The following is a 17,486-nucleotide window of genomic DNA, read 5'->3' on the forward strand; positions in this document are numbered from 1 at the left end:
TTCACTGTAGTAGAATTATCCTGGGAGTTTACAACCATTTGTTCAACAAATATTTACTGAGTGCCAACTATGTTCAAGACACCCTGCTAGGCACTGGGAAAACAGCCACTGCCCTGCCCTCATGGAGCTTATAGTTTAGAGTGTTAGAAAGGCACCAAATAGATACATAAATTTGTTCTTCTTTTCAAGTGTGGTAAATGAAAAAAAAAAAGAAACACAGGGTGTTAAAAGAAAACACACTAGTTGGTATAGGAGGGGAAGTGTGGACTACTAAGGAAGGTTTCACTGAGGAAGGGCTGTGTTTAGGCTGAGACATGAAAGATGAAGGATGGACAGGAGTCGTTGGGTGTGTGTAAGGAGTGGGAATCAGGGGAGGGACCACTTCTGGCAGAAGGCACAGTGTGTGGACTGAAAGAGGAGTCCTGAGCATTTGAGCCATTGAAAGGCCAGTGGGGTTTGAGCACAGGAAGACAAGGAGAGGAAGCTGGAAGACGATTTTGGAGAGGGTAACACAGTTTATAATATATTTGGGTTGTGAATAAGCTTCTAGAGAAATAAAATATAACTTAGGATAAACCACATATAAGACCTAAACATCACTAATCCTAAACTAGACATGATCAGGCGAAGAGAATACATACCAATCAAAACTCATATCAAAATGAAGAAGGTAAACTTAAATATTAATTTCCTTCGTGCCTACAATCTAACGTCTATTGTTCCTGGACAGTCAGTATAAGAAGAACATTCATCCCACCGTGCTTTAAAGGTTTTTAAGTACTTTTTAGGAAACTATCTGCAGGACTTTTGTACCAATCGTGAACACTTATCAGCTCTTCCTGTCTTAAATACATAATAACTTGAACACTGCTGAGATTTTGGAGGAAAGAGACAATGTAATATTCCTGAACGCTGACTACACAATTGTAAAATTCCATTTAATTGGCTAGGGGAAAAAACATCTAACACCACAGAAAACAAGCAGGGTTTTAATTGAAAAGCTCCAGTTTTAGCTGGGACACCAGGGATAAGAACATTAGGTGACAAACACCCACTCACTTTTCAGAGAGAGAGAGAGACAGAGAAAGAGAGAGAGAGAGAAAGAAAGAGAGAGAGAGACAGAGAGGTCATCAGCCAGGCCTGCAACTTTGACCTCCATCACTCACCTAGAATGACATACAAGAGCAGGTTAGAGGATTTTGTGGGGAGAAGAGATTTACTTAGAAAAAGTATTAGTCAGGTGAAGGAGGCTGCAAGAGCCCCTCAGACTATCTGCCAGAAGACTGCTGCAATTCATCTTATGGATGGATGGTTACCGAGCTGTAGAAATTCTCCCTCTCGCTACCAAAGCTTAGCTGGAAAGGTCCCCGGGAGCTAGCTCATCAGAGCTGATGGGCCAAGGATACTGGTGGGTCAGAGACACCTCCACAAGGTGGTCAAAGGATCCTGCCCATAAGAGCCTCTGTGAGGGCAAAAGAAAAAAACTCTATGGGATGTGTAGCCACAGGACAGGAACTAAAGGCCATTCATGAAAGGTCAGCCAGAGAGCACATGACCAGTGTCCAGGAAATGCCACGTCAAAAGTTCCTGCTTCCTGTGGGTGACTCTGCATCTTATCCAGCTTCTGGATGTTTGACTACAGGGAGTATTTAATAACCAAGAGGAAGTTACAGATGCCACCCGCTAAGTAAAAAGACTTCTCTGTTGCTATTTCTCTCCTCAGCTTCAGTTCCAGCATGGCCTCTCACTGCCTTGACCCCCCTAACCTCCAATGGTCTTGTCCTCCACCCCTCAGCTCTCAATGACCTGGTCTTCGTTGGTAACTGTACACTCTTCCTAAACCTCAATTTCAAACATCATTTCTTTCTTCTGGCCCACCCTCAGAATATTCTGACCCCAATCATTCCTCACCTCTGGAGGGTCTTCCAAGCTACTGAGCCTACCACATTCTCACTGCCCATCACCGCCACCGCCCTCGTTCCCCGACTTCCTTCCTTGCTGGACTAGGTTCCATTCTCCATCAATAAAAATCACTCGCGTATTATCTTCAACTCCCCTGCCCTTTTCAATATGGATTTTACTGTATAAGTAAGACCTCTAACCTTGGTTAATACTAAATCCCTGCCAAACCCAAGCAGCTGAATAAGCTAGGAAACAAATAAACAAATGACAGTCATGCTGAGTGTTTTTCTTCAAATTTGCGATCACAACCCTCAAACGGACCCTCAGTGCTGCCTGGAAATCCTAGTACATTTCTCTAGTTAATTTTCTCCCACTCTTTCAATGACTATTTCAAATTACTTCCTCTCTCCTCAAACCTCTAATATCCAGACCTCTTCCTCACTCCTGCTACCTTTGCTTCTTATTTCGGTGAGCAAATAGAAGCATCACCAGAGAAACTCAACATTCTGCTACCAAGCTGTCCCACTCACCCTTTCTCCTGTTACAGTGAAAGAAAGGTCTGCAGCCCTATCTTAGTCAACCCCTCAGCTTAATGCCCTGGGTCCTATCCATTCCTGCAGTTATCCACTCTGTCTTCCATCACTCATTTCCCATCTCTGCTGGAGTACTTCCACTTGGACACCTTCAGTCTTATGATCCATTTTAAATGAAACCTCCCTTGACCACCCCCCCCAAACCCATTATGTACCTTCCTTCACAGTAAAACTTCTTGAGTTACTTCTCTTCATTGTCTTCATTTCTCTTGTCCCATTCTCTTTAGAATTCTCGCCAACTAGGCTCTCATCCACACTATTTGACTGAAATCTCTCTCGTTAAAGTCAATAATGACTGCATAAATACCAAATCCAGTGGCACTTGAAATAGGATATTAGCAGGTGCAGTCAGGATGAAGCATTTTAGAAAAGAAAACATGGCAAAATCATAGCATCTTTGAAAGTAAGAGATTGATATTACTAACAGTGGTGCAGCCAAAGACCAGACAAGATGTATGTGAATTTACTGAAATATAATTTCCTACAGATAGCAAATACGTCAAAGAAAATCTTTAATACTGACAAAATGCTGAGTGGTTACAGAATAAATCATATGTACATTTTAACAGAAAACCTTTAACAGAAAATCCGATCTGTTAATGTATTTCTGAGGTCACCGGAGTACCCAGAAATCATATCATTTAGTCCATGAATCACATTTGGTATTTACCACCTCACTGACATAGCGACATACATGAAAGTGTGTATAACAATTTCCAGTGTACAACACAGAAACAATACTGTTTGTTCCAGTGCCTCTGGCTTCATCTACACTTCTGCTGGACGGAAGGAAACACGAGGGAGAAAAGTGCCAGAATGGATAATGCTGTGATAACTGGAAAAGAAGGTCTGACAGCAAAATGATCTCTTCCAAAGGCAGACTTCCTTACGGGTTTGTAAAAGAAATGCTTCTTGACACAAAACGGTGACTTATGAGTGGAGATCATATAGATATAAAATGTTGGAATTGGAAATTTTCTAATAACATTCTTCAAATCCTTATTTTACAGAGAAGGAATTTCATGCCCAAGTAAAAGCCGAGTCATCTCCAGAAAAGAGAAGACACCTAGAACTTTTTATACCCTTCCACTCTGCATTCTCCTCTCAAACGGCTATATTCCAATGACAACTGAATTCATATAAACAATTCCAATGTCTCCCCTGAGCTCCAAACTTGCATATTCAGCTGCTTACCTAACGTCATCACTTAGAACTAAAATATCCAATAGGCATCAGAAACTTTAAGTAGCTCAAAGATAACCTTTATTCCCGTTGCACCCAAATGTATTGATCGCCTAATTTTTCTCATCTGAGTAAACAGCCTTACCCAGTTGCACGAGTCAAAAATCTAGGATTTATCCTTGTTTCTCTCTCACTTGTCTTCATAAATATCTGAAAACTTAATTAGTGCTTAGCAACAAAGCTTTGACACGTTTTTTCCCCCAGGTTATGAGGCGAATGCCAGTATCCACGTGAATAACAACTACTACTTTTTCACCATTTATGGAATAAAACATGCTCTTTGTGAAGTTTCAAAAAATACAAAAGAAATAAATGGGATCTCCTGGAGACCGTTTTGCAAAATATAAATGCACAGAGGGAGTTAACCTACACTTATTTTTTTTAGATATTTGACCCAAGCTGTTTTTATTTAAACAGTCTAATTTGCCGGAGTGGAAAAATTAGCAATAAACATCAAGAAAATCTGCAAACAAAAGTCACAGAAAACCTGCCTGCCAGGTTTGACATATTTCAGATTTTTAAAGTGAAAAGTTACTTGCTGTTATTTGTAAGTTTCTGACTATTTACTAGGAAATCCAGTGTTGGGACTATGTTGTGTTCTATGTGTTTTTGAACTACAAATGTGACCATTACGAAGAAGGTATGAGCAAACCCTTTTCTAATTTGTACTGTTGCTGAGTGGCCCCAGCTGCAGGGAGAAGCTGTCTGCTTACTCTCAGTGGGGTGGCAGGGTCTCTCTTTGGTTGAACATCTGGAGGTGATCCCCCAGCAAAGTTGAGCTGTTGCCTTGCTGGCTAGAAAACACAAGAAGAAACATCTGTGTGACAGATAAATGTGTAAGCCTGCGTGAATCTCGGCTGAGGCCCCATCTGTAAAACACACTGTGTGTCATTCGTCTGACACCAGGTGAGTTACTTTGGTGGGGAACCCAGCTGAGATGAAGAAGATGATGGCTGAGCAGCTTCTTCTACTCCTTTTATCTGTGCTTCTCCTCATCTGTCAGCATGTCTCTGTATTCTCCATGCTACTGTACAGCAATTGTACCAAACGCTAAGAATGCTGCAGGCGGTCCATCACCATTCTGGGTTTGCAACACACACACTATACACACTTACGCTGGAGATTTTATAGACCAGATAGCATGATAATTTATCCAAACTGCTCACAGCTTCAAGTATTATAACTCGGCTCTTGAATTCTTATCAATCCCTGCTAGGGTCATAACTATAGCAAGTCCACAATTTCAATGTTTGGACTTTGTTATATTATATGATGTTCAACATAATTCCATGCTGAACATCATATAATTTATTGGCAAATGGTGTAAAATTCATTAAATAATATTTAAAGGCTGTGCTGCTAATCTTTACACATTAACCCATTTAAGTCCATCTCTGTGTAAGTTACATTGTTTGATAAAATTCTAGAAACCAACATAAGCATAGTGCTTTTGAATAAAATATCTTTAAATTTTATATTTTTAACTTTAGCCACAGAAATCCTTCATGTCCCCACAAATACCTTCAGATATGGAATATCAAACTAAGAACAGGAGTATATAAGGAGTAAATCTGTTTCTGATAGACATCTGATTTTTCTGAAATTGTCAACAAACCATTCAGCACAAGTGTTTGAATTAAACCATGCAAAATGACCTTCAACCCTATTCATCACTTCCTTATTTTGCCTCAGATTTTAAGACAGATTTTACTTGGGGAATGGCAATAGCATAAGTTTTTTTTTTTTTCTTTTAAATAAATGTAAAATACTTCTTTTGGAAAATAAAACCCTTCCCTTAAGCTCCAAGGAAACTAGATTTAAAAATAATGATAAAATTCTGCCTCAATTCACAAATAGATTAGGTATGTACCAACTGTTCTCAAAAACAACCAGAGCTTGGAGGGCTTTCAAATCAAGAGGTCTACTTAGAGAAGAACTCTGACTCAAGCCAAAATACTACATGTCATTTTGCTTCTGTGCATTTTAGGGAAATAACCAGAAGAACCAAAGTTAAATAACAAGAGAGAAAGATTTTCTAAGTACTGGTCCATTATTCAGATAAATTCAAAGTCTAAACTGAAAAACACCCTTTCTTGCCAATATTGAAGAGATATAAAATTAATCTAGGGATCAAATGAATTCTTAATAAAAATGCGTTTATTTTTATAATGCTAAATGACTATCCAAAACAATGCCAGCAATTAAAATATCCTTTCTTCTGCTCTCAAAACATCCTAATATTCCAATAACTCAATTATGTGTTCACTTCCAGAAAGGAGACTGAAAATTTCCTCCTCCCGGCTAGTTAGAGAAAGTTACCCACCCTTTCATTCATTCAACAAATTTTTACTGAGCACTTGCTATGTGCCAGGACCTGGGAAGAGAGCGGTCCATCAGGCAAGATTCTGTCTCTCAGGGAGAAATAAAAAATAAGTAACTGAAGAGTGGAACTAAATGTGATAGGGAATAATGGGGGAAGGAGTGAGTGTCTGTGTCCAATTTGGATGCGCAAGGAAGGCCGCTCTGAAGAGGCGAGGTTTGAGCTGAGAGAGACTCCAGTACCAAGGTCGAGTCATAAGAACACCTGGAGGTCGAACATTCCACACAGACCTGTGGCTAGCAGTTCATTGCAGGAGATGGAAGGAGACTCCTCACAGACTGGAGAGAAGGCCAACGTGGTGGGAGCTCAGCGAGTACGGGTAGGGAGTCGGAGATAAGGTCAGTGACGGGGCAAGAGCCTGTGGGCCATGAAAAGATATTTTGATTTTATCCTACAAACTATAAGGAGCAACTGGGGAGTTTTTAGGAAGCCCTTGACATGATTTGATTTGCATTTGTAAATGATCTCTCTGGCTGCTACAGAAGATTGGATTTAGGTGGGCAAAAGTGGAAACAGGAAGACTGGCCTTTCAGAACATAAAATCCTCAGGAAGAGAGTGTAACAAGAACTATTAGGGGCTTTTCTTAACTAGAACACAAGTGAGCTATTTTTCCCTCTTTTAGAGCACTGTGTAATTTTATGTCCTTTTATATTACATAATAGGATTTTTCCCTGATAATCTCCTTCCTGATCTTCAGTTGACAGTATGTTTTCTTTTAAAGTTTTCTTTTTTCCCTCTTTAAGGGTAATGAATAGAGGCACAGTGAGGAGAGGCATGCTTATTTTCTTTGCTAACTCTTGGTGATTTTGGACTGTGGCTCAGAATAGACAAGATCTCAAAGCCAGGGAGCTCCTGACCGCTTGACTCATAAACATCTCCCTTTCTCCCCTCAATCCCTTGCTTGGGTAAACTGCATAGCAGTGCAAGCGCTACTTAAAAAAGACAACCAAGAGTAAACCCCAGACAATAATTGCCACATGGAAAAGTGGGCCCACTGTAGCCAGACTTTTCAATTTTTCAGGCAATGCCAGAAATCCAGATTTGTATTTGAAATGATTGACCAAAAACTTGAATGCTTTTTAAGACACCAGGCAGGCCAAAGACATCAGTTCAATGGAATGGATCCAGTCCATAGACTATCAGCTTGTGACCTCTGCAAAGAATCCCTTATGTCTCTTCTTGCTTGAACGTTTTATGGTTTAAATCATTTAGGGCTGATGTCTGCATGCTCTTAAAATACACCATCCTTCATACTTGGGATTCGTTTTATGTTCCCTACATGGTCAAAAATTCAAGTACTTTGCCAGGGGTTGGAAGTAGGAGTATGGATTGACTACAAAAGAGCAACACAGGGGAATTTTGGAAGTTGAGGGAATTGTTCTATATCTTGATTGCAGTAATCATATGACGATATACATTTGTCAAAACTCATTCAACTGCGCAGCAAAAGGAATAAATTTTACAGTGTGTGAATTATACCTCAATAAAAAATTCAATAACTAACCATAATATTGTTCCAAAGAGAAAACAAGGTCAGCTTCATGATGAATACAAAGATGCAAGGAAGAGCTGGAACAAAATTTAGTGGTTTGGTTTACAACAAAGTAGCTTGATGCAATATTGAGGCAAGTGAAAAATGTGTGTCTTAGAAATATTCTACACTTCCAGAAAGCCATTTGCATTAACATAACTGGGAAGATATAACTCTTAGTGCTATATAAGAATATAAATACTGTGTTAAATGGAAGGATTTCTTACTATGTTTACAAAGCACTTTCAGTACATCCTCTCATGTAATTCTCACTATAAACCTCTAAAGTGTGCAGATTAGAGCATTAGTGGACAAAGAGGTATGACACTTTGGCCAAAGTCGCAAAACAAATAAGTAAGTGTGCAGGGCATCAGAAACTTCTCTTGGAAAGGCTACCCAGCATTCTAGATTTTGCAATTCATATGAACTATGCATTCTGTAGAACTATCTTTGATTAAAATTATCTATTTGCAGGTCTATGAGCCATTCAAGGGGAAAAACATGCCTTCTCTGTTTTCACTTCCAGGATGCAGCAAAATAGTTGCTAATAAATCTTTGTGGAGCACCAATTATTCCAAGCCAGGAAATTATTTTTTAGAAGTGAGTTTTTATTGCTGGTTGATACAACTAAGTTGATAGCAAGAGAGTAACGATATATTTAGGACATGGGAGCAGAGCCCTGGATGCAATTCTGCCTGAAGGAATGGGAATACTCCAGACTGTATGACATTTCAGGGTCACTATAATCCCTCAGTCTTCATAAATATTTAGAGAAAGAGCAGAAAGATACAGAGGAAAAAAACCCTAAAATCAGGCACTTATAAGCAACCAAAATCTGTAACAAAGAGACTGCTGCACATCGGTGGTTTTCATGTCCACAAATCACTTAGTTATATTAAAAATTCCTTAGTAAGACTTAATTATTTCATTCTGTCAAATGAAACTATTTGTCAAGGTTGGGAAACAACCAAATTATTTAGCTTCCCTCTCCTTTTGAACTCCTGGAATCAACATCAGTCAAACCACTCACATGGCCTAATTCCCCAGATATTTTTCTTTCCCCTATTTTCTTACCTCATAGTCATGTCCAACTATTGTTTTTCTCATTCAATAAAAGCGTCTCTGACTAGATTAACAGTGCAGAGTGAAAGGGAAAGGTCGAGGTCCTTCCCTTGGTCTTCAAGTTATGAAAGCAGCACTGGGAACGTTTATGAATGTTACACATTAATCCACTGAAATGGTCATTTAGTTTCTTTTCCAAACACAGGATTTCATCACATCTAATAATAAAGCAACAAGCCATTTTCTGTATATTATAAACCATCAACTTGTAATTATATAGTGAAATGCTTCTATATGAATTTTCTATGATGATGTAAGCCGGTATTGCAGCATAAGTAGTTTTTTTTTTTTTTTTTTTTTGAAGCCTAATACATACCTACAAGGATCTATTTACATTGGGCTAATCATGTCGAAATAGCATCTATTTAAGGGTAAAGTCAAAGTTTCTTTTATAAACCTCTATAGATAGATAAATAATCTAGGAGGCTTTTTACTGTTATAAAATTAAGACTGCCTTTCAATGCCTGCTAAAGTTTTTGGACATACTATCCATCTAATGGGCAAAATGTAATCCTAAATTGGTGATTAAAGACTCTGCATGGAAACAAGCTGTCAAATGGATAGAGAGAAATTAAACCTGACAACAGTAATGCCTACTTTCCTAAATGAAAGCCCAGTTCAAGTTTCTACTCATCCATTTTTCAAAACTTAAAACAAGGCATTTTCCAAACCACCCATAGATGAGATGCCAACATTTGCATTTCAGTTGAACTTGATGAAGTCAGTTGACTTTCAGCTTCAGGCTTGCTCAGAACTCCTGTGACAAGATGTTTGCCCAGTCTAAAAAATATGGCAATGGTACAACACAGAAGAAAGGAATGAAGTGTGGCCTGGCTGGAGTTGGCTCTGTACTGCATTCACACTGCATTGCTGGAAAGTCAACAGGATATCTGAAAGTCCCACCATTGGGTCCATATAAAAAGACATACAAGTGAGTAACTGGATGGAGGGCAATGAGTGGAGAACTGGGAAGCAAGGTCAGGAAATGGGATTTCTCCTTCCTGGCAAATCCAAACAAATAGCTAAAAAATAAGATAACCCTCCTTTTTTTGGCTTGTTTGCCTTGTTTTTCATTGTAAGTTTCCTACTTTTTGGCAAAAATAAAATTAGGAAAATCTTGTCTCCTGCTTAGTGATAAAAGCAACATTGAAATCATAAGCCTAAGTTTACGTTAAGGACAGGCTTTTGTGTCATACAACCTATGTTGGAATCCCAGCTCTGTCAACTACTAACCTAGCCACTTCAGTCAGCTTACTTAAGCCCTTTTAAATTAACTTTCTTGACAGTAAGAAAAAAAGTGTGCTTATAGTTTGAGGAGATGATACACATAAGAATGCTAGCATGGTGTCCCAGCTCATAGAAGATCCTACACATAAAAGAGAGCTGGCATCATTTGAATGATCCTATCCCTAAGTTCCCTATGGGAAAGGTTCTGGAAAGATGCATGTTGTATAAAAGATGGGGAAGAAAAGATACACTAGGAGAAATAGGTGTAGCAAAAGAGCAAAAATTGGTACATGGTCCTTACCTAATTATCCTTAAAATATTAATCTTCTTACAAGTAAGGCATGGATAGAAATACTCTTATTAAAATAAACTAATATGAAGTGTGACTTCAAAATATGTAAACTGTTTGGATTGTAAATGTCTGTATAATTGTTGTTCAAATTAATTTCCTTGGGAAAATATACACTTTGCTTAATAGTGCACAAAACAGTTATATTTTCGTGCTGCCTTCAGGGATACTTTATAAGGAAAAATACACACACACACACACACACACACACACACACAACCATGCTATGTTTGTATGTGACCACAGGCATGAAAGAATATTCTCCCCTGAGTTGCTCTGGATGGATTACTGGGGACAAGGAGTGGGTATGAATCATGAGGGGTTATGGAGAAAATGTAACATTTATGTTAGAAAATTATGTCAAGAAAAGGAATACAATAGATACTACTCAAATAAAGGGTCAAATTCTCTTCCAAAACTGATGAAAGCTCCCCATTAGCTCCGTGCCAGCATTTGAGCTTAACTATATTCATGCCTTGCTTATGAGACATAAAATCTACCTGTTTTAATAAGGGCAATGTAGGACATCTGCCCGCCCTCCCCTTTACTGCTCTTGTCTTAGATATATTTTTATTATGATAAAATAGCACTCATGTCAAAATGCCTAAGTATCATAGTAATAAATATATAATAAATACTTATATCTAGAGTGAACCTTGACACGTATAAGATATCATCTCATGATTTATGTGGGGTTTTTTAAAGTGTTGGCTGATATCCAGTCATAGGAATGCATAAGGCATTTATCACAGAGCACTTTACAAAGAAAGAAAGAGAGGGAGAGAGGGAGGGAGAGAAACAGAGAAAGAGGCAGGGAAGGAAAGAGAGAGAGAGAGAAAGAGAGAAGGGAGAGGAAAAGATGTAAAAAGGACAAGATAATCCTGAGAAGAACTAAACAAGTCTCAAATCTTGTTTCCTCAAAGAAAACAATTTCCTTCCTCATGTCCCCTATCCTAATACTTAAAACATCGTATTGTATTACTGTTTACTGGAATATTTCAGTCCCCTGCTCCCCATATGGTAAGCTCCATGAGGATAATGAATGTTGTTTTCTTAGTGCCTAAAATAGTGTCTGGTACCAAGTAAGAATTCAGTAATGATTTGCCAAATGGATACTTGCATAGATTATTTCATTCAAATAAGCACTGAATGAAGAAATAATTTTCTTAAAATTTCTTCTCATATGGATTTGATGGAATGAATATGAAAAGTATAGGTATTAGAAAAGTTATTAAAATTCTAGTTAAAACAGAAACAATTAGGCATCAACCAATGCTATTCTATTAATACTATAACTGAGAAATAATTCAAAGAATAATGTTGTCATTTGGAAGGGGGCAGAGATCTATGTCAAATTATCTCACAACAAAAATGCCTGAATATACTTTGGAAAATTTCTGTATATCATTCAGAGAGTGATGTGACTAGAGATCTACCCTTCTATTAATTAGGCAGTGGTCAGAATACTCCTTCAAAAATCATAAAAACGTCCAAGTAACTGTGGTATTTTGTTTTCATCATAGTTTTTACCAGAAAATCTGTGGCAATATTTAAACTTGAAAAGGGTTCAGAAGAAAATTATCAATACCCTCCTATATTTTTGTTTGCTATTTTGTATTTACAAGGAAAATTCTGTTTTAGAAACCATTTTTTTCTAATAAAAAAATCAAAAGATAGTGGCAAAAGCAACAGTTTTCTTTTGAAATCCTCATATTAAAAAACTCTTGTTTTTTTTGAAACATGAAGGTACTATATATTAGTAATATAAATTGTTTAAATGCATTTCTGAATTTTTTAAATGTCTCAAAAAAAAAAAAACAAAAAACCAAAGAACAAATGTTGTAAGCCATGATTTTCTTACGGTTAAGCTTCTCAAAACTCTTTCAGTGAAAACAGAATATACAAACTGAGAAGCAGAGATAAATCATTCTGACATTTTTCATTCATTTTTCAAGCTTGCCCCATTATTTACTGGTAGATACAGCAATACAAATGCTACATAAACCCATTCCTGCGGTATTTCTGCTAAGCTATTAAGCACTTACAACATAATTACATGAGGCTTAACATCTTACCACACACAAATTTCCCATGTAAATGTCATTAAAGTATCAGGTAACAGGTAGGTAAATTGTTTAGTATGATTAATAACATTTACATTGTATAGTTATAACAAGCATGAATGACTGCTTTCATAAAGGCAGTCAAATAATAGCAAGATATGAGAAAGTCTTTAAAATTTAATAAGTCAATCATTGTATAAACTGTTCTGAAAAGTATAGCTTTGCTTCTAATTCTTCTACAGATTATTAGCAATTCAAATAAATCATTAAAAATTTCATACCACGAAGGCCAATCATATTTAAGATGATGTAAGTTCAGAGATAAACCTACTTATTTTTTCTTTCTTCTCACTCCATTTTTCCTCAAAATTCCTAAATTCCTCAAAAAAGAACCATAAAGAAAAGCTGAGGGAATAAAAGGGAATAAAAGGAAAAGACATTTTAAAATATGTCATCTGCACACCTATGTCTTCATGTGTGCCTATATTTCCTGCTGGAATAAGTATCTCAAGAGAAAGGACCATGCTTTTATGATGCCAGCTATTTGGCTCCAATTTGAATGGATTCAGTAAAGGTTCTTCCATGATAATAGGAAAACAACGACATACATTAAAGTTTCTGTGGTTATTTCTCATTAATGGTTATTCAAAATGGTTAGAGTACACATAAATATATTATTATATAGAAACTGGTTATCTTTTGGCATCTAAGTTTGGCCTTCTCCTAATGTGAACTAAATGTTTTCATTACCTCATGGGGGAGGGTGAACAGTAGCAATTCATTTATTAATGGTTCTATTGTGAATACCATGGAACAGGATGGAGTTCAAGATTTATTTAATAAGATTCTTCTCTATTTCCTTAGACAATTGAGGGCAGGTGAAATATTTTCAAATCTGGAGAATACCCAGTGTGCATATGCCATCTTGATTAAACATATGGAATATATACATGGAGAAAAGCCAAGTAGAGACCTGCTTGAGTAATCTAAACACCCAAGTTGAGAGAGGTTAATATATAAAGATCAGCTTTGTACTTTGAAGTTTTCTGGGCTTCATTTTGCCTAATTAAGACAAGATTTAATAATCAAACCACTGTACAAACATGTACCTAAAAGTATAGGTTTGTTTCTAATTTTGGGAAGAATTCTTAACAGATTCCAAGGAATCAGCTCCACATGGGAGAAGGTCTCTGATAAGATTCGCTTTTCTCATTGTTAAAATGCAAATGCCTGCTTTCCATCTTAGTTTCTTCCATGTGACTGAGGTTAGCATCTGCCTGTCAAAATCTCGACTGTGATACTAATATACAAAGATTCTGATATTAACAAACCATCTGAGTGTGAAGCAGTGGCAACTCTAGGTCATAAAAAATGTATTCCAAAGTGTTCTTAAAGGTATTCATAGAAATCATCTGTAGATGATGATTTCAAAGGGATCAATTTACCTAATTTACCTGTAACAGAATATACACATCCACATATTTCTAGGAAATAGAACCGAGTAGCAGAAAGTATACTTAACAATCCAATACTACTTTTCTAAATGAACTTAATTCCAGATCAAAATATTGTGAGGTGAAAAGCAGAATTCCCAGTCTTTCCTCTCACACTGGACAATGTTTCAAGAATACCTGGTAGTTTTAAGTAGTGCTGAGATACCACAAAACAAACAAACCAACATAACTCTACCATAAGGTAGTAAACATGCAGAATAACATTCAAGACAAGAAGTATTATATGCCATTATACAAGAAGGAAGTTGGTTCTCCTCTGACAAGACTGATTTTACCCAAAACAATCTGATAAATTTAGAGAAATGCTGTAGCAATAAAACAGGTATTAATGTGATGATATAGAAAGAGTCTGAAATATAGTGAAATACAATCTGCAGTACAGCAAACGATGAGAGGAGAGGCAGCTGGCACAGCCAACCACCCTGAACCCCAATATACACACATACATGTCATCTTTGAATGCTGCAAAGGGTTGGGCTGGGAGAATTTGTGTTCAGTATTGTGGTCTTCAGCCCATGCTCCCTCCCTTCATGGCTCTGCCTTGTTAACATGGAGGCCAAAGAGGAGAGAAAATCTCTAATCCCACCTGCAATAAGGTGAGCACATGATAAAGACCCCCTTCTCTTGCTATTAGAAAGATGATTAGACCTTCTCCCATGAGATTTTGTTTTGTTTATATCACAATACAATAAAGCATTTAAATTCTAATTCAATTTTTAGCTATCCATTTATCAGTAAACAGGACATTGTTTCTCAATATAATGTCTCTACAAGATATTTGGAGGTGATATAGTAACAAAGGATAATAGATAGAATTTTGATATTCAGGACCTTTCATTCTCCAGAAATGAGAGGATTCTACTTTGTAAGGCTACCATAGCAGAAAGTAGTGGCAAAACTGTACAGACCAGTTTCGCTTACAAGTTTATTGAAAATGCTTTGCTGGCCTGCCTGATACCATTATTTTAGGATGACTGTGGTTGCCTCAGCAGGAGGGCTCCTGAGGATGTGCTGTGATTCAGGCATTTGCTGTTCATTTCAGCCACAATAAGGCTGCCAGAAAGAAACTACCACAAGTTTCTGAGAAACTGCTTCAACACTGACTGGAATAAAGTAGGGCATATTAAAAAATAAATATAACATGCATACATAGAAGTTGCTGAGAAATACCTAACTGGCCGATCTTGGCATAGCTGCTAGCACCTGTGCAAACTTCAACTCTGCCTCACACCTTTACTACAGTAACAAAAAATGGGGCTCTGCACACACGTGCCTGTATGTGCTTCTGTATTAAGATAGGTACCCAATCATAAAAGACTTTCTAATCTAGGACCTCAATTTTGCTACAAATGTCCTACGCATGTAGTGATGGAGAAAACAGTGATAATGTGATGGTGTCCTTGAGCCCTGACAGCAGGGCCAGGAGGGCAGTCTCCGTTTGGCTGTGATGGATACCAACATTCTCTCTTGTATGCACACATCAGTGAAGAAAACCCCAATTTCCACACCAGTGGCTATGGCATGTTGACGTGGCTTGGGGACTTACCTTGTTCATGTGGATCTGCTGCTGGTATTGCTTCTGCTTCTCTAAGAATTGCTGGTGTTGCTGCTGAATGACCAGCTGAGCCAACGTGCTCTGAGGCAAAGGTGCAGACTGGGTTCGATTCAAGGGTCTGTGACGGGGTAATTTGTGGGTACCTCTAATGCCAGGTGAAATTCTCTCTTTTGTTGCCAAGGGAGACTGAGGATGTAAGGGAACTCCACCTGAAAAAAATATATATGTACATGTATATATGTACACGCACACCGACACATACACAATTTAAGAAAAAAGCTACAGAAAATAGCTATGGGATAAGTTTTACGAAAAGTAGTATACTACCGGGCAAATATCAGAAGGCTAGGTTGGGTGGGGTGAAGGCAAAAGTGCCAAAGCATTGGGCAGATATGCATCTGATCAATGACTCGCCAATAGTCCACTCTGGTATGTATGAAGGTTAAATAAGGTGAGTATTTTTTTCATGGATCTAGAGGAATAAATAAAGACAACAGTCTTTCCACAGTACTAGGTATCAGGGAGACCTATGTATGACACTGTGAATCTTTACTAGGTCTCGAGTTAAAGAGACATTACATTGAATTGCTGATAAAATGAAAGCCCTAAAATAACCTGCAAATGGTGCCATTATGAATTACCAGCCACAAGAAGCTTTTGCTGTCGCATTTGTTCTTTCAATAATAAATGCTGCAGGAGAGCTTGGTGGCTGCTGTTGGGCTTTCCCTCCAAAGTGACATGGGGATGGCTTGAAGATGCCGGGATGCCGCCCCCATACTGCCCAGGCAGGGGAACGCCTTGCCTGAGTGTCTGGGTCTCACACTTCTGTTTTTCTTTGAGTGAATTTGAAGCCTGTGTCAAGAAATAATACAGATGTTAATCCGCTTTCATCCATATGGGTCATTAGGTCTGTAAATCATTAGATTAGTTTCTTATTCCATAATTCCCACCCCCGCCCCCCAACCCCCGACCAAAAAGCCCTACCTTACCCAATGGCTGAGTAGGGAAAATGGATAACACCATGTCTTGTGAACTAAGGGAACTAACAAAGGAGAAACAAAAATAGAGCGGAAGCACTGGAGACAATTTAGTATTGGGTATCATTATACTGAACCCAAAATAAAACTTTTTTTAACATTAAAAATCATGTTAATTTCAGGCTTAATAACTGAGAGAGTTATTTCTAAAATAGTTTAATATACTGCTATAGTAAAAGGTATATTAGAAAAGTAAAATTTATTCAAATCGCTGAGCTAATGGCTATACAATAGGGATTAAGAAGCTGGAGATAAAATGATCCATAATTTTGGAGTTTCAAGCAGAAGAAACAATTCACCCTTTCTCTATACGTCCTCTAATACGTTCACAGAGCTGTGGGTTTCCAGTATTTAATTTTTAAAATAAAATTCTTGAGATAAGTCAATGAAAGGTTATATAAAATATGCAGGAATTTGATTTAAACAAGTATTTTATATTAATTCATAACAGATTCCCAAATCTTTAAATATTGAAAATGACACTCCAGATACTTTTGTTTAATAAAATAAACTGCAAGTGAAATTAGATATCAAATAAAAATGCTAGTAAGAACTTGAAATATATGATAACACAGTAATAAGGCAATAATATTTATATCATCAACAGTAATAATGAATTCTCCTATTCAAAGAACTTAATGAATGGTGGTCATTTTGGTATTACAAAAGCAGAGGTCTAATACCTCAAAATTATGTGGCATGTTTCTTTTCAAAACTCATGTTTCATCTTTCAAAATTACTGTGTACCAGGGAAGCAAAGCAATTTTCAGTGACTGAGAAATTGAAGGACAAAGAGGTAAATGGTTTGTCTTAGTCACATAGTGAGTCAATGCAATGTTTAATCTAGAAGTGATTCCTTCTCCTGGCCTCTTTTCCTTAAAATTTACCACTACTCAGTGGGGAACTAGAATATTAGAGATCCCTTTGCCAAAGCAATGCTAAGCTTGAAAAATTAATTGTGATGGCCTCA

The 17,486-nt window shown here is 37.4% G+C and overlaps 1 protein-coding gene across 20 annotated transcripts in view; it reads right to left on the reverse strand.

Moving 5' to 3' along the window:
* HDAC9 (histone deacetylase 9) overlaps positions 1-17,486 on the reverse strand; it is a 1,001,951-nt gene that overhangs the window by 384,545 nt on the left and 599,920 nt on the right. For all 20 annotated transcript variants that reach the window (XM_068550546.1, XM_068550536.1, XM_068550537.1 and 17 more), the window contains 2 exons: positions 16,121-16,331; positions 15,471-15,688 (listed from right to left, as the gene is read on the reverse strand). In XM_068550546.1, coding sequence (XP_068406647.1) covers positions 15,471-15,688; positions 16,121-16,331 — 429 coding nt within the window. The remainder of the gene's footprint in view (positions 1-15,470; positions 15,689-16,120; positions 16,332-17,486) is intronic.

The sequence above is a fragment of the Eschrichtius robustus genome, chromosome 8, assembly GCF_028021215.1.
Source record: "Eschrichtius robustus isolate mEscRob2 chromosome 8, mEscRob2.pri, whole genome shotgun sequence".
NCBI lineage: Eukaryota > Metazoa > Chordata > Mammalia > Artiodactyla > Eschrichtiidae > Eschrichtius > Eschrichtius robustus.